Source organism: Martes martes (assembly GCF_963455335.1).
Source record: "Martes martes genome assembly, chromosome: 1".
Taxonomy (NCBI): Eukaryota; Metazoa; Chordata; class Mammalia; order Carnivora; family Mustelidae; genus Martes; species Martes martes.
The window spans coordinates 105,024,999-105,043,234 of record NC_137888.1 but is presented as its reverse complement, the minus strand read 5'-3'; the positions used below and the strand labels follow the sequence as shown (position 1 = coordinate 105,043,234).

General features: G+C 38.2%; 1 protein-coding gene across 1 annotated transcript in view; it reads right to left on the bottom strand.

The window, feature by feature from the left end:
- The window catches only part of YEATS2 (YEATS domain containing 2), a 115,172-nt gene that overhangs the window by 74,618 nt on the left and 22,318 nt on the right, over positions 1-18,236 (bottom strand). Inside the window, exons 2-6 of the mRNA XM_080797750.1 lie at positions 15,622-15,739; positions 11,397-11,494; positions 10,189-10,281; positions 6,466-6,711; positions 3,319-3,434 (exon numbers count right to left, since the gene is read on the bottom strand). Coding sequence (XP_080653876.1) covers positions 3,319-3,434; positions 6,466-6,711; positions 10,189-10,281; positions 11,397-11,494; positions 15,622-15,721 — 653 coding nt within the window. The 5' untranslated portion in view covers positions 15,722-15,739. The remainder of the gene's footprint in view (positions 1-3,318; positions 3,435-6,465; positions 6,712-10,188; positions 10,282-11,396; positions 11,495-15,621; positions 15,740-18,236) is intronic.

The following is an 18,236-nucleotide window of genomic DNA, read 5'->3' as shown; positions in this document are numbered from 1 at the left end:
CGAACCCCAACTTGTGCCCTGTCTCTCTCTCAAATAAATAAAATCTTAAAAAAAAAGGAATAAGTTTCCTAGTTTTCCTACTGCTACCTATTAACTTTACTGTAACAGTAGTCAAAAAAGTAGTCTGGTTGGGGGGGCCTGGGTGGCACCATCAGTTGAGCTTCCAGCCTTGGTTTTGGGTCCTGGTCTCAAGGTCAGGCTCCGTGCTTAGTGCAAAGTTGGCTTGAGATTCTCTCTCCCTCTGCCCCTCCTTCACGCACTCAAGTGCACTCTGTCAAATAAATAAATAAATCTGCAAAAAACAAAACAAAACCAAAACATAGTCTGAGAGCACCTGGCTTGCTGAATCAGTGGAGCATGTCACTCTTATCTCGGGGTTGTGGGTTCAAGGTCCAAGTTGGGTACAGAGATGGCTTAACAATAAAATCTTAAAAAAAAAAAAAAAAGTAGTCTGTAGTCCTTGAAGCTTACTTTATAGCCTATTGTGTAGTCCCTTTTCATAAATGTTCCTTAAGTGCTTAAAAATGTTTAACTAGGGGCACCTGGGAGGCTCAGTCAGTTAAGCATCCAACTCAGGTCATGATCTCTGTGACATGGGTCCCACACTGGGCTCTGTACCCAGCGCAGAATCTGCTTCAGCCTCTCCCTCTGCTCTTCCCCCCACTTGCTCTTGCTCTCACTCTTTCAAATAAATAAATAATATCTTTTAAAAAAAATGCTTCAACTATTACATGTACTAGTCTATATGTATATATTAGATCAACTTTATTAACTGATGTTCAGATCTTTTACATTCATACAAGTATTTTGAGTGGGAACACAAGCAGGGGGAGTGGGAGAGGGAGAAGCAGACTCCCCGTTGAGCAAGGAGCCTGATGCAGGACTCAATCCCAGGACATTGGGATCATGACCCGAGCCGAAGGCAGCTGCTTAACAACTGAGACACCCAGGCACCCAATTTCTATCTTTTAAATAGCTAACTAAATCCCTAGGCAATTTTTATGATTATTGATATATTTAGATTTGTTACTAAGTTATTTTTTTTAAGATTTTATTTATTTATTTGTCAGAGAGAGAGAGAGAGTGAGCACTGACAGACGGAGGCAGAGGGAGAAGCAGGCTCCCTGCCGAGCAAGGAGGCCGATGTGGGACTCGATCCCAGGACACTGGGATCATGACCTGAGCCGAAGGCAGCTGCTTAACCAACTGAGCCACCCAGGCGTCCCTAAGTTATTTTATATTATTTGTCTTGTTCTTTCTCTTTTTCACATCCCTTCTCCTGTCCCTGCTTGCCTTCTTTTGGAATCAGGGATCCTCCCCCTTTTTTTCATTCAATTTCCCCATCTTCCTCTTACTACTTTTTTTTTTTAAAGATTTTGTTTATTTATTTATTTGACAGACAGAGATCAAAAGTAGGCAGAGAGACAGGCAGAGACAGGGGGAAGCAGGCTTCCCACCGAGCAGAGAGCCCGATGCGGGGCTTGATCCCAGGACCCTGAGATCATGACCTGAGCTGAAGGCAGAGGCCCAACCCACTGAGCAACCCAGGCACCCCTCCTCTTACTACTTTTTAAGTTTAAATCTCTATGTCTAGGGTTGCCTAGGTGGATCACTTGGTTCAGTATCTGCCTTCAGCTCAGGTCATGATCCCAAGGTCCTGGGGTTGAGTCCTGCTGGGAGCCTGCTTCTCCCTCTGCCTGCTCTGTCTGCCACTCCCCCAGCTTGTGCTCTCTCTGACAAATAAATACATAAAAATCTTAAAAAAAAAAAAAAAAAAAACTATGTCTACTCTTTTAGTTATTATCTTAGACACTCTAATATTCTTAACAAGTCTAATGTAAATCAGTAATTTTTCCCTCTTCCAGAACAAACAAGGACTTTATAATTCTAATGCCAATCATACCCTCTCTCCCTAAAATCCATGATGAACCATTATTTTAGTTGTAGCTGGTTTTGAAAAAACCCAAATACCTACAAATTAAGTGTAATTGTTCGAAAATGTCAATGATGATTTCTCCCCAGTCTTTTGGTGGGTCCATCTAGATTTCCAGTTTTGGACTTTCTGAGCTGACCGGTCTTACATTATTGTTAAGATGCCAACTCTGAACACTTCAGAGGTCTCAGAGTCTAGCTAAATGTATGCTAATTCTATAATAATCTATAAATAGAAATCTAATTGCCTTAATCATATTTTATGCTTCCATTTTAAAACTATCACACAGAACATTAGAAATCTTTGCTTTTATTATCCCAAAGTTTTTAAACGTTCTTTTTTAAAAGTTTTTAATGTTCTTGTTTGTTATTTGTGGTCCATTAACTGAGGGTTGGAAGATTTCCCCCCAACCTGATTTTTCCCCCCAAATAATTACCATCTGCCTGAATCCTTTTTCAATAACTGAATATAATTACAATTTTCATAAATCTATCAACTTATTCAACAATCAAATATTTAGTGAATACCAACTACTGTATGATATAAAACAAACAAGACATACTTTCTACCCTAAAGAAATTCCAGTGTGATCTGGGAAAAATACAGAGAAATAGGAAATGATGATATAATATGAAAAAGATGACAAGAGAGCATAGAGAAAATACGCCTAATGAGGGAGGAGAAAGGTAAATAAAGACTTTGTGAGAAAATAGCATTCTTATGCTATTTGAGGATTTATGTCTTTATCCATTTCTAGATAGTTGGCAAAAGGACACCATTCCCACAAGACACCATGAGATCATATTGTTAAGGAGCTAGTCCTTCAGCTTGGAGAAATTCTGTCTTCAAGACATGCTCTGTAACTTTCTGTTAAAAATTTAAAACATTTCAATTTGAACAACAAACAGTTTTTAGCAATTAGCTAAGGCCCCCAAGGATAGACCTAGGTCAGAAAGTTAAAAGTTCTTATAACTTATCCACAATAATATGCTTGATAAAATACACCACTTGTAAATGGGGCACCTGGATGGCTCAGCCTGTGGAGTGTGCAACTCTTGATTTTAGGGTTGTGAGTTCCAGCCCCACTTTGGATACAGGGATTACTTAAAAATAAAATCTTAAAAAAAAAAAATACCCCATTTGTATAAAAGCTCATGTCTCAGAAATGTTTACCAAGCACAATTTTACTCTATGTCAAAGATTAGCAGACATACTGAGGCAGTTTCAAGTCTCTGGACGTCAAGTTTACTTTTAAAACAACTAAGACTTTAAGGGAAAAAAATCCTTAAGGCCTCATCCTACAGTAATACTACAATAATAAAAGTATGCCAGAATATTAACATAAATGGATAACTGAAAGTGAAAGAATTCAACTGGATACTCACTTGGACACATTGCCCACTACTATTGTTTTCTTTACAAAAAGTCGTGAAGTCTCATCTCCTGTGAGATCAGCATTCCGCTGCTCTGTTTTATGAGAGGCAGAAATACTAGCGGTGTCCTGAAAGAAATCATAATCAATTTTCACTTTCAATTTGGACAATTTCCAATGGGCAGAAACCATAAAATCATGGTATGATTGGAGCAACTCAGATTTTTTTTTATTCATTACAAAATTCTCTGGTTTTGTGGTACCTCTCAGAGCATAAAGTAATTTTACTGTATCTTTTGCATTTGTTTGCAAAAAAAATTTGTTCGCTATAACTCCATGTGTATGTATGTGTTTTTAACAGACACCCTTGTGCTGTATATGCAAATAGGATATGGAAGGATATACAAGAAACTTACAATGGTTACCTCTGGGAAATGGGAATGGGGAGAGGGGTCAATGGAATTTACTTTCTTTTCAACCTTCTGTATTTATTAAAAATTTTTCAGTGAGAAGTAACAGAGACAAATGACTAAAGTTTGACTATGCAGACAGACTGCCAGGGTTTAAATCTTGGCTCTTCCATTGACTAGATGTGAAGTTTTGTGTAATTACTTAACTTCTTCTCTGTCTCAATTTCCTCATCTATAAAATAAGGATAACAGGGGCACCTGGCTGACTCAGTCAGTGGAGCACATGATGGTTGATCTCTGGACTGTGAGTTTGAGCCCCATCTTAGGTATAGAGGTTATTTAAAAATAAAATTTAAAAAAAACCTAAGGTGCCCGGGTGGCTCAGTTGGTTAAGCATCTGACTCTTGATTTCAGCTCAGGTCATGATCTCAGGGTCCTGGGATTGAGCCCTGAGCTGGACTCCGCACTGAGCGTAGAGTCTCCTTAAGATTCTCTCTCTCCCTCTCCCTCTGCAACCCCTCCCACCACTTTCTCTAAAAAAATTTAAAAATAAGAATAATCTCACATGATTGTTTTGTACAGTTCCCAAAGAAGTGCCTAGTATACAGTCAGTACTAAACATATGTTACATAAACATGAGCATGTATATTACATACAAGATGGTAAGTTTCTAATTCCTATAACCAGTATTGCCTAAATTCTTTTTAATTAAAAAAGCAAAAAGAAAAACAAAAAACAAAACACCCAAATGGGTGCCTGACTGGGTTATCTGGTAGAACATGCGATCTTTTGATCTCGGGGCTATAAATTTCAGCCCCATGTTGGGTGCAGATATTACTTAAAAATAAAATCTTGGGACACCTGGGTGGCTCAGTCAGTTAAGCAGCTGCCTTTGGCTCGGGTCAGGATCCCAGGGTCCTGGGATAAAGTCCCGCATAGGGCTCCTTGCTCAGAAGGGAGCCTGCTTCTCTCTCTGCCTCTGCCTGCCATTCTGCCTGCTTGTTCTTTCTCTCTCTGATAAAAAATAAATAAAATCTTAAAAAAAAAAAAAAAAGAAAGAAAGAAAACAAAACACAAAAACCCACCCAAAAAAAAATGCAGTACTTGCCCAGAAATAATACTGGTAAGAAACGAATAAATCCAAACATTAAGAGTTTTCATTTTGGGGCGCCTGGGTGGCTCAGTGGGTTAAAGCTTCTGCCTTTGGCTCAGGTCATGATCCTAGGGTCCTGGGATCAAGCCCCACATTGGGCTCTCTGCTCAGTGGGGAGCCTGCTTCCCTTCCTCTCTCTCTGCCTACTTGTGATCTCTGTCAAATAAATAAATAAAATCTTAAAAAAAAAAAGTTTTCATTTTTGGGTGGTGGCATTATGAATAACTTTTTTATTTTCTTGTAGTTTAAAATTTTCAACAACGAACACATGAATTTATAACCAGAAAAATTTTTAAATTTAATTTTTATCAAAAATAAATCAAATTCTTGGGGCACGTGAGTGGCTCAGTGGGTTAAGCCTCTGCATTAGGCTCAGGTCATGATCTCAGGGTCCTGGGATTGAGCCCCACATCAGGCTCTGGGCTCAGCAGAGAGCCTGCTTCCCCCTCTCTCTCTGCCTGCCTCTCTACTTGTGATCTCTTGTCTGTCAAATATATAAATAAACTCCTTTTTTTAAAAAAAATATATAAATATATAAATATATATATATTTATATATATATATTTATATATTATATATATATTATATATATAATATATATTATATATATATTATATATATAATATATATTATATATATATTATATATATAATATATATTATATATATAAATAAATATAAATATATAAATAAACTCCTTTTTTTAAAAAAAATAAACTCCTTTTTTTAAAAAAAAAGATTTTATTTATTTATATTTATAAATATATATAAATTTATATTTATATTTATATTTATATTTATATATATTTATAAGAGATCACAAGTAGGCAGAGAGGCAGGCAGAGAGAGGGGGAAGCAGGCTCCCTGCTGAGCAGAGAGCCCGATGCAAGGCTTGATCCCAGGACTCTGGGATCATGACCCGAGCTGAAGGCAGAGGCTTCAACCTACTAAGCCACCCAGGTGCCCCTAAATAAACTCTTAAAAAAACAATAAATCAAATTCTTGATGTCTGAATATGCAAAAAGCAACCTGGATATCTCCTCTATCACAGAACACCTGGCTGAGAAAAATCATCCAATAAGGGCTCTATAGCCAAATATTATACACTAAGAAGTTCAGAGCAGCTTAAGATGGGAACTCAAATAAGGAATTGGCAGGATCAAAGAGGAATAAATGGTTTTCAATTCTATTTATTATTTGTCAAGTTTCCCCCAGTTATAAATTACCTTATAAAAGCATTTAAGTTTCACAAAAATGATGGAGAGAGAACAAACATGACAAGCTGGAAAGACCCTGGACAAGGTCACAGAATTGCCAATTCTTCAAGGTTTCTCTCTTATCAATGTGGATGGCACCTAGGATTGTGCCATGCCCAGTTCTGATTCAGTTTAATTCTCATTTAATTCAGTTTAATTCTCAGTTCTGATACTTTTAGATAAAAATAACTGTAAACTCTTTGAGATTCAGTTTCCCCATCTCCAAAAGGGATATAATTAATCTACTTCCTAGAATTTCTATGAAGGTGAAATGGAATAACACGTACATACTTTAAAAATACTAGTTTCCTTCTCTTCTCCCTCCCACCCATCAAATTATACCCTTCCAGTATTTCGGCTTGGTCTCTGTTCCATGTTGTTTGAGAGTCTTTCTTCTATATCCATATTGCTGTTATTGTCTTTGTCAGATAAGAAGTCATTATGTTGAGATAAAGAATCACTTTCTGAATGATTGGCTGATGGTGTCTCTGATCTCTGATTGGCAGGAGAGGAAGACCTAGATGGTGACTCCAAAAATTTCTTGATAGCAGGATGATTAAAAACCATTGTATCACATGTCTTTGATCCCTGCAAAAATGAAGGCAAACAAAACAAACTTTTAATCAAACCTACCAAAAGTAGGTAAATTTTAGTCTTCCCCAAATCCTCATCTATTTAGGGATCATGCTTAAAATCCTTCAAAATCTGCCCACACCCATAAAATGAAGTCCAAACTCCTTAATGTGGTCTGAGCCAACAAAAGCTAGAAAGTGATAATTATGTGAAGGTGCTAACACTAAAAGCTAAAGGTGCAAGTTCTCTGAAACTAAATGAAAAATAGAGGTAAATATAAAGTAACATATGGGAAAAAAGATTTGACTTTAGGGCACCTGGGTGGCTCAGTGGGTTACGCCTCTGCCTTGGGCTCAGGTCAGGATCTCAGGGTCCTGGGATCAAGCCCCACATCAGGCTCTCTGCTCAGCAGGGAGCCTGCTTCCCCACCCACCTCTGCCTGCCTCTCTGCCTACTTGTGATCTCTGTCAAATAAACAAATAAAATCTTTAAAAAAAAAAATAAGCCTCACACTGCTTTAACACAAACACATCAACTGCTCTACATACGATGTTCCTATAAAATATATAAAGATATAAAAAAAATGTATATGTAAAATGGCTCCCAAGTAGGAGTAAAATGTAGTATAGAATGCTTTAAAATGATTCATACTTACATATAAAGTTTGTCATAAGTCCAGTACTGAGGCCTGGAGTATTTCTGTGTTTCTTGTTATTTGGATACAAAATACAGTGTATTCTGTTATAATGGGATACACTCTACGATTTCTAGGAAGCCCAGCTTTTAAAAAACTGTGCAAGGAACATAATTTAGCAATAAGAAAGGAGCCAGAGGCTAGTATTTCAGAGCAACAAAATTATTGCATCTCAATAATAAAGGGTATTTTGGGGCACCTGGGTGGCTCAGTGGGTTAAAGCCTCTGCCTTCGGCTCATGTCATGATCTCAGGGTCCTGGGATCGAGCCCCGCATTGGGCTCTCTGTTCAGCAGGGGGCCTGCTTCCCTTCCTCTCTTTCTGCCTGCCTCTCTGCCTACTTGTGATCTCTGTCTGTCAAATAAATAAATAAAATCTTTAAAAAAAAAGGGGGGAGGGGTGCTGCCTGGGTGGCACAGTTGGTTAAGCAACAAACTCTTCGTTTCAGCTCAGGTTGTGATCTCAGGGTCATGAAATCAAGCCCCATGTCAGGCTCCCCACTCAGCAGGCAGTCTGCTGAAGTTTCTCTCTCCCTCTGCTCCCCATTCCCATCATGCCCTCACTCACACACTCTAATAATAAACAAATTTTAAAAACAACAACAACAAAACATTAAATAGACAACCACCTCTTCAAACAGAGTAGCTACAAGTCCCATGTCACACAGATACTAGCTTATAATGTCCATCTTGTTGGATCCAATAGCAAACCATGTAACAGATAACAGTAAAATCTGCCCTGTTTTGAAGAGTGTCTCCCCAAAATTCAGGTCCACTCCAAACCTGTGACTGTGACTTTATTTAGAAACAGGGTCTTTGCAAATGTAATCAAGTTGATAATGTCATACGGGATTAGGGCTTACCTAATAAAAGGGAAATGTGGAGAGAGAAAATGTGAAGACACATAACAGGTAAAGCATCCATGTGAAGATAGGGGCAGAAACTGGAGTGATGTAGCTACAAACTAAGGAATGCCAAGGTTTGCCAGCAACTGCCAGAAGGTAGGAGAAGGTGAGGAAGGATTCTTTCCTAGAGCCTTCACAGAGAACATGGTCTAGCAACACCTTGATTTTGGACTGTTAGCCTCCAGAATCATGAAATAATAAATTCCTCTTATTTTAAGCCACGAAGCTAGTGGCAATTTGTTATGGTAGCTCTAAAAAATAGTTCAGACTCTAGTATATATTAGGGAAACTCCTGCAGTAGAAGAAACAACTACCTAACATTAAGATTAAATTCAAATAATGCTCCAGATTTCTCTAAGACAACATAGGGAGTATGACCAACGCCAGGTACCCTCAAGCAACACAGGATGACATGAAAGCCAAAACATGGTACATTTCACCTGTAAAAACCATGGGAGACAATGCAAACCAGTACGGCATTGTACCTTCCCCAGGCCCGCTACCACTCTCATTGAGCCAGTACTATCCAAGAGAATTACCTAATTCTAATTGAGAAAACTTAGGAAATTTGAAAATGAAAAATGAATAAAAGTTATAGGAAATTATCAAAATATCAAACAAGAAGAAACACTTCTGTTTCAGTTTCAATCCTATCCCTATTCCTTAATAAATGGAGTAATCCAGTGGCAATCACATTACCAAAGTGGTAAAAACTTAATATTCCAAACAGTTTGTGATATATGAGGTATCTAGTATCACTTATAAAGTATTATTGCCAGAAACTTCTCACTTCAATTTAACTATCAGTTTGCAGAAAAATGGAATGAAGGAATAACCCAAGGAAAAAAAAATAAACACAAAATGTAGGATATTCTATAAAGATAAATGGCCTGATCTCTTTAAATAAGTCAATATCATGGGGAGAAAAGGTGAACTATTTCAGATAAAATAAGTCTAGAGAAACCAAACAACCAAATGTAGCCCCTGAACTCTGATTAGATCCTACATCAATAAACAGCTTTAAAGATATTTTGGGGATGACTGGGAAAATCTGAATATGGACCGATTATCAAATAATATCACGAAGTCATACAAGAATATCCTTTAGGAAATGCATGATTTAAGGGTGAGGTGTCATGATGCCTGGAACTTATTTTCAAATGTTTTATAGAAAAGTAAGATAGATAAAACAAAGATGACAAAATGTTAAGATGGTGAATATGATGCAAAAACAGGTGCTTATTTAATCTCGTCTGTGGATTTGAGATTTTTCATAGGAAGTGAGGGGAAAACATCAGGGCTTCCTGAATAGGGTGTACCTACTGAAACTACAAATTGCTATTCATTAGGAAAATCAGTCTATCTAAAACTCACTTCAAAGCTGATCACAACCAAAGGAAGAATAAGACAAGTTAGAATACAGTCTCACTCAACTTTGTACCTAACAAAGCCTAGGAACAGGGCTAAACATTAGCTGGAGAAGGATTTAATATAAAGTGAAAAATGTTAGGGTGCCTGGTGGCTAAGTCATCAGTTAAGTATATGACTCCTGATTTCAGCTCAGGCCATGATCTCAGGGTCATGAGACTGACCCCTGTGTCAGGCTCTGTGCTGGGCTTGCAGCCTGCTTGAGATTTTCTCTCTCCCTCTACCCCTCCTCTACCCCACACTCATGCTCTCTCTAAATAAAAAAAATAAAAATAAATAAAGGGAAAAACGATACTTGGGATTATTGAAAGTTTATGTATTTTCCCAGGAAGGTAGGCTAGGCTTCTTGAGTTCCAAAGGTCAATATAAGAAATGTTTCAAAGGCAGGAATTTCACATCAACACTAATTTCCCCTTCACACACCAAATATGGATAGCCAGAAATGACTGTAGATGAGGAAGACTTACCTCAGAAACTTTTAGAAGTCCTGCAGAAGCATAGTAGTTTGCAACAATGCAGGCACGAAGTTTATCCATCATCCTTCTTGCCTCAATCAGTCGCTAAAAACAAATGTCAACTTGTTACTTTAAAAAACAGAAATCACAGATGAGATATACTACAAAAAATTCATAAAATAAGAAATATAAATGATCAAAAGCTCAATTCTCTAATAATAGAAGAAAGGCAAATAAAAATGACCATCTCTACCTATCACACTACAAAAGATTTTTTTTGTTTTTTGTTTTTAAAGGATTTTATTTATTTGGCAGAGAGAGATCACAAGTAGGTGGAGAGGCAGGCAGAGAGAGAGGGGGAAGCAGGCTCCCTGCCGAGCAGAGAGCCCGATGCGGGGCTCGATACCAGAACCCCGAGATCATGACCCGAGCCGAAGGCAGAGGCTTAACCCGCTGAGCCACCCAGGCGCCCCACCACAAAAGATTTTTTAAAGGAACGACAAAAGCCAATTTTACAATAGTATGCAGACATGTTAGTGTATATTTATGTGTATGTATGCATACTCATTGAGAAATGTCTGCAAAAATAGTGGGTACAAGAGCAAAAAGGAATTTTTTTTTGGGATGGAATTTCAAGTAATTTTTTTCATTATGTATTTCTGCAATTTCATTTATAGGGGAAAAAAATATACATACACCTTTTTTCCAAAATGAGAACACTCTTTTTAAAAGAACAGCAAAAGGGGGAGGGGCGTCTGTATGGCTCAGAGCATGATCTCAGGGTCCTGGGATTGAGTCCCGCATGTGCATCAGGATCCTGACTCAGTGGGGAGTATGCTTCTCCCTCTTCCTCTGCCCCTCCCCACTGCTCATGCACTCTCTAATAAATAAATCTTTAAATAAATAAAAGAACAGCAAAGGGGAAAAATCATGAGTCCATCAACAGATTTTTTTGCAACAGCTTTTTTTTTTTTTAATTTATTTATCGCCACTAGGGGCACCTGGGTGGCTCAGTGGGTTAAAGCCTCTGCCTTCGGCTCAGGTCATGATGCCAGGGTCCAGGGATCAAGCCCCGAATCAGGCTCTCTGCTCGGCAGGGAGCTTGCTTCCTCTTCTCTCTCTGCCTGCCTCTGCCTACTTGTGATTTCTGTCTGTCAAATAAATAAATAAAATCTTTAAAATAAAAAATAAATAAATAAATTTATTTATCACCACTATACCTGGTCAATGACTTCAATTTCATGTTCCTTATTCTTCATTTCAAGTGCAAATTGTTCCTTGATAATAGTCTCAATCTTCTGCACAGCAGCATCTCGAGCTGCATAATGAACATAAAATAATCCAAGGTCTAATTACTCAGTGACTGTCATGATTTAAGTCAGTATGCAAAAGAAGAAACCCAGGAAACAGTAATTCCTACATGGAGAAACCTAGTGGCTGTCACCTTAACCAATGATGAAAAGTTAACATCACTAATATGGCGGCAAACTGACATAATGCACTGAGAAGTCTACATCACTCTGAGGCACTCTGGCCAAAAATGCTAAATCTAATTACAGGAAACATCAAACAAACCCAAACTGAAGGACATTCTACAAAATAACTGGCTTACATGATTCAAACATTAGAGTTAAGGAAGGTAGAAAGGTTGAGGAGATTACAAGAGATTAAAGAGGTACGACAACAAAATGCACTGTGTGATCCTGGACTGGAGCCTAGAGAGGGAAACAGTTATAAAATACAATACTGCGAAACTGGTAACACCAGAATATGGACTGAACGCTACATGATGTAATGGATGAATGTTAAAATTTCCCGCTTCTGATAATAACGCTGCGATTACATAAGAGAGATCTCTTTAGAAATATAACACTTGTGTTTACAGGTGTCCAATTTATTTTCCAGCGATTTAAAAAGAATGATGTGCATATACACCTGCATGCAGAGATGTATGTATCTGAGAGAACGCGCACGTGTGTGTGTGTGTGTGTGTGTGTGTGTGTTTGGGGGTGGGGAAAAAGACTGATAAATGGGGCCAAATATAAACAACTGGCAAATTAATCTGGATAAAAGACATAAAAGTATTCCTTGCAATTTTTCTGCTTGGAATTATACCAAAATAAAATTACTGAACAAGAAAAAGAAATCCATTAAGATTCTGACAGAAATATTTGGTGACCTGTGAAAAACCATAGTCCCAAAGAAAAAAAATAAAGAGATAGCTAGAGGGGAGGTATAGTCTGTGACATAAGAGCAGTTCATAAAGAAGGCAGGGAACTTCCTTCCGTAGAGAAGGATCTAGCAAGCAATTCAGCAGTTCCTGATCACAACTACCTAAAAGAACGAGCAAAGAATTCAAAAGTAAAAAAATGCTTCTGGGGCACCTGGGTGGCTCAGTTGGCTAAGTGTCCAACTCTTTTTTTTTTTTTTTTTAAAGATTTTATTTATTTATTCGACGGAGAAAATGATCACAAGTAGGCAGAGAGGCAGGCTGGGGTGGCGGGGGGCGGGGTGTGCGGTGGTGGCAGGCTCCCCGCTGTGCAGAGAGCCAGATGCGGGGCTCAATCCAAGGACCCTGAGATCATGACCTGAGCCGAAGGCAGAGGCTTAGCCCACTGAGCCACCAGGCGCCCCAAAGTGTCCAACTCTTGATTTCCACCCAAGGCATGATTTCAGGGTCATGAGATCAAGCCCCACGGCAGGCTCTGTCCTGGGTGTAGAGCCTGCTTGGGATTCTCTCATTCTTTCTGCACCCCACCCCTCAATCTCTCTCTCTCTCAAAAAAAAAGCCTCTCTCTCTCTCTCTTTTTTTAAAGATTTTATTTATTATTTATTCGAGAGAGGGACAGAAAATATAGTGAGAGAGAGCACAAGCAGGGAGGAGAGGAAGAAGCAAGCTCCCTGCTGAGCAGGGAACCCAATGCAGGGTTCGATCCCAGGACCCTGGGCTCACAATCTGAGCCCGAAGGCAGATGCTTAACCAACTGAGCTACCCAGGCACCCCCAAAAGCCTCTATTCTTGAAAGCAATAACATACTATATAACGAGAATTTAAATAAAAACTCAAGGGGTCACTTGAGTGGCACAGTCAGGTGAGTGACTCTTAGTTTTAGCTCAGATCATCATCTTAGGGTCATGAGACAGAGCCTGAAGTCATGGTGTCTGCTGGAGATTCTCCCATCTCTCCCTGCCTCTCCCCCATGCACGCTCTCTTTCCCTATCAAACAAACAAATCTTTAAAAAAAAAACTTGAAATTTAAAAAAAAAGGAAAAAAAAAGAGGATAAAAGAAAATGCCTCTAGAGGTGACAGAATTCAGATGATGACTACTCAAAGTAATATGCAACTCAGATTTTAAAATGTCAGATACAAGAGGAAAAAAGAGCCGAAGAACTGCTTGAAAACCCTGGAATTTTGGGGCATTTGGCTGGCTCAGTCAGTACAGCATGAGACTCTTGATGTTGGGGTTTTAAGTTCAAGCCCCACACTGGGTGTAGAGATTACTTAAAAATAAAATCCTTGGGGCGCCTTCGGCTCGGGTCATGATCCCGGGGTCCTGGGATCGAGCCCCGCATCGGGCTCTCTGCTTAGCAGGGAGCCTGCTTCCTCCTCTCTCTCTCTCTGCCTGCCTCTCTGCCTAATTGTGATCTCTGTCTGTCAAATAAATAAATAAAATCTTTAAAAAAATAAAATAAAATCCTTAAAAAAGAAAAAAAAACCCTGGGAATTATACAAAATGAGCCTATGTCTATAATATGAAAAAAAAATGATGTTCACGCATGCTGGAGTGTATGAAAAATTGGAGTGTATGAAAAATTCCAGAGAAAATTTGGACCCTCTGATGACCCACACAATTTTCTCCCTGTAAAATATGCCATTAAATTGGCAACTTCAAACCAATAGTGGTATAAGTGAGCATTCTTATGGATAGTCTGCATGGAGGAAAATGACTGCTTTTTGTCATTGCGAAAGTATTTTCTAGTATCGCTATCTATCCTTATATACATACATATATACACATATATATCCTTGTGTGTACAAACCAGCAGATACTCTTAGGGAAAAGAGGCTGAAGTCAGAGACCTTGATCACTGAAGGCTGTTTTGTCATAAGCTCCTTAGAGAGAAACTCTTCTAAATTACGTCTTTCATGGAATAAATAAAAACAAAACAATATAAGCAAAAGGAAGTATCCTACCAAATCTACTTCAAGCAAAATTCTGAAAAATAAAAATATGGTTTGGGATTAGGCACAGAATGGTCACCAAGAGGAAGAATAGCAAATTATCCCTCAGGAAAAACTGTCCCTGCTTAGGCTAAGTACCTGGGAACTTACACTATATTTAAAGTGAAATTATTATCTTCACTAAAACAATCGGTTTTCCTTCTTATTTTTATTAAAAAAGTCATGCCACCTGATGCATTTGAGTAATGGATCTAAATGTCACAAGTCTTTGGCTTGGTTGAAAGGAAATAATTATAAATAAAATAACTGAATGAGGAGAAAGGTTGCAGTGAAATGTTTTCATTATTTGGAATTCAATTTGATAATTTTTGGTCCACAAAGACTTTTGGGAGGTACACAGGACTTGACTGCACTTGGAGACACAAATTTTCTTTCACTACTTCAACACTAGGGGCACTAATCTTTGTGGAGCTACACTTTATGACTTGGATGTCTTCTGTACCCAGCCGTGTCAATTTACATAGATTTATTATTTGAATAAATAGTAGTGAATTTCAGCAACAATTTGTTTTAAAAACCCAAATTCAGCACCTTCTCCTGAGATAGCTTAAAATATTCTGGATAGCTACAGACACATAGTTGGTAATTTGCTCTTCAACTAATCACATGATCTTGGGTAAGTAATTTCCTGCCTCTGAGCCTAAACTACTAGCAGCTAAGTGCAAGGGTTAAACTAGATCAGAATCTTCCAAATTTAGGTCCTTCATATACCACCTTTAAGTTACCTACACTACATCTGAGAATCATATGAAACATCTAATTCACAGAATTAAATAATATATTTAAATAATTTTAGCCTTATCCTAAGCAATAGTAGTCATGAAACTACAAGTTTGATGAGACCATGTATTTCCAACAGACATTAACATAATATGGCACTATTGCAATAAAAAACCTTAATCCATGTACCATCCGTTATCATCTACCCATACTACATATTATAAGACTTTATGGTTATGCCCAACATACCATGATAGCTAAAACTTTCAGCCAGTCTCACTATTGACACTTTCACTGTCTATGTGATTGTCTTTTGGTCTTTGTTGGCACACATGGTGTACTGCTGTTAACACAGCATTTAACTAACCCCTCTTCAAATTATACAAAACGGTGGAAATGCATTTTGTCTTAATTCCCATAAATCTTATAAGGAAGCACATCTCAACAAAGAAATAATTTCTCAAAGCAGGTGCATTCATACCTGAATTCTCAATTGCTTTATGACGCTTATTTGGAAGGGCCACAGACACGTCCTCATAATCTGGGTCGGTTTCTTTGATTGTTCGCTTGAGTCCAGACATAATGACATTCGTTCTTCACTGTGAAGTAGTAATAAATGAATAAATAAACAAACACTGCTTGATGCTAGTACTTATAACTGTATGCGTACACATAAATGAAGAGAATCAATACTACATAATACTGAACTCTTAAGACTCTATCTAAACATGTATATATCCCTGTTAAAGTCAAAACCATAACTAACTTCAAAAGTTTACTAAAAACAGGGGTGCCTGGGTGGCTCAGCTGGTTAAGTGTCCAACACTTGATGTTGACGCAGGTTATGATCTCAGGGTCGTGAGACTGAGCCAAGTGTCAGGCTCCCCCCACAATAGAGAGTCAGCTAGAGATTTTCTCTCCCTCTCTATCTATCATTCATCCCCCACCCGCTGCATGCACACACTCTCTGATAAATATGTAATTTTTTTAAGTTAACTAAAAACAAAAACAAACCATCATCATCTGTCAGAAAATGTAGGTTTCCCTTTCAAGAGAAAATCCTTTAACAAAGTAGCACGTCGCTCAGACTTTTCAAAAGGAGCCAGGCTTTCACAGAAGGGCGTTCATAAGTCAAGGAAAGAAACCAGACTTTGATGAAAACATGGTAAAGTCCAAATAGCATCTCAGAATTCATAATACAAAACAGGAGCAATACATATAGTTAAGCTCTTAATAAATAATTTATCATACAAGTCCTCTTTCTGATACTTACACAGTGCCTGCTACATAACAGGTACTCAATAAATATTATTGTTACTGACCATTTTTCATTACTCATAATAAACCCAAATCACAGACATATTAAGCAAGTTTGCAAAATAGTAAGTCCTATATGTACAGGTCTTCAAATAAAACAATCCCATAAATCTTCTAGATCAGTAGAGTACCCAATACATTAACAACTACTCATATGTGGTTAAAGTTAGTTAAAAATTTAAAAAATAAAAAAAATAAAGTTAATACAAAATTCAGTTCCTTTCTTCCACATTTCAATTTTTCTTTTTCTTTTTTTTTTTTTTTAAAACAAGAGAACAAGAGCAGGGGGAGGGGCAGATGGAGAAGCAGACTCCCCACCAAGCAGAAAGCCTGATGTGGCACTTGATTCCAGGACCTTGGGATCATGACCTGAGCCAAAGGCAGAAGCTTAACCGACTGAGCCACCCAGGCATCCCAGATTTCAATTTTTTAATTTCAGAACTAAATATATTTCAAGTGCTCAACAGCTATCAGTGGCAAGCAGATACAGAACATTTATATCATTGCAAAAAGTTCTACTGGACACTGTTCCTCTTCCAAACTGTGTTACATTGAGCACTTAGTAATATTTCATGAGTTAGCTTAGGAAATGCTGTCCAAACCAGTACTGTCCAAAAGTCATATAATGAGAGCCATGTATGGAATTTATTTTTTTTTAAGATTTTATTTATTTATTTGACAGAGAGAGATCACAAGTGGGGGGGGGTGGCGGTGGGGGGGGAGCAGGCTCCCCGATGAGCAGAGAGCCCAATGCAGGGCTCGATCCCAGGACCCCGAGATCATGACCTGAGCCAAAGGCAGAGGCTTTAACCCACTGAGCCACCCAGGCACCCCAGGCATGTATGGAATTTAAAATTCTCTAGCAGCCACATTAAAAAAAGGAATAAAAGGGGCACCTGGCTGGCTCAGTCGGTAGAGCACGCAACTCTTGATCTCAGGGTCATGAGACTGAGCTCCATACTGAGTGTAGAGATTACTTTAAAAAAAAAGGGGGGGGGGAGAAATGGATTAAATTAATTTTTATTGTATTTTTACTTAACCAGTGTACCCAAAATATTATCATTCCAACAATGTAGTCAATATAAACAAATTAGCAATAAAATATTTTACATTCTTATCTCTGTGCTAAGTCTTTAAAATCCAGTGTGTATTTTACAGTTAGAGCACATCTCAATTTGGACCAGCCACACTTCAAAGGCTCAATAACCACCTGTGGCTAGTGACTCCCTTACTGGGCATGAGGACCTACTGATACAGTATACAGATAAGAAGACAGCCTCAGGGTAGTTATGAGTTGTCCCTTAAAGCATTAATCTACAACACAGAAAAGACAAGAAGAGCTCCCTGATTTCCAAACCTCTGTTCTATCACTAATGGTTATTTACCTAACCAAAAGGCAAAAATATACAATATGTATTTACTGAGGTGATTAACTTTTTAAAATAAAATTAATTAAAAAATGTTAACTCAAAAATATTTTTTATTGAAAGTTAAAAAAGAATTAACACTTTAGGGACGTCTGGGTGGCTCAGTTGGTTAAGTGGCTGCCTTTGGCTCAGGTCATGATCCCGGCATCCTGGGATCGAGTCCCACATCGGGCTCCTAGCTCCGCAGGGAGCCTGCTTCTCTCTCTGTCTCTGCCTGCCACTCTCTCTGCCTGTGCTCGCGCTCTCTCTCTCTCTCTCTCTGACAAATAAATAAATAAAATCTTTAAAAAAATAAAAAATAAAAAAAGAACTAACACTTTAAAAGTTTCTTGGTTTAGTCCAGTTCTATTAC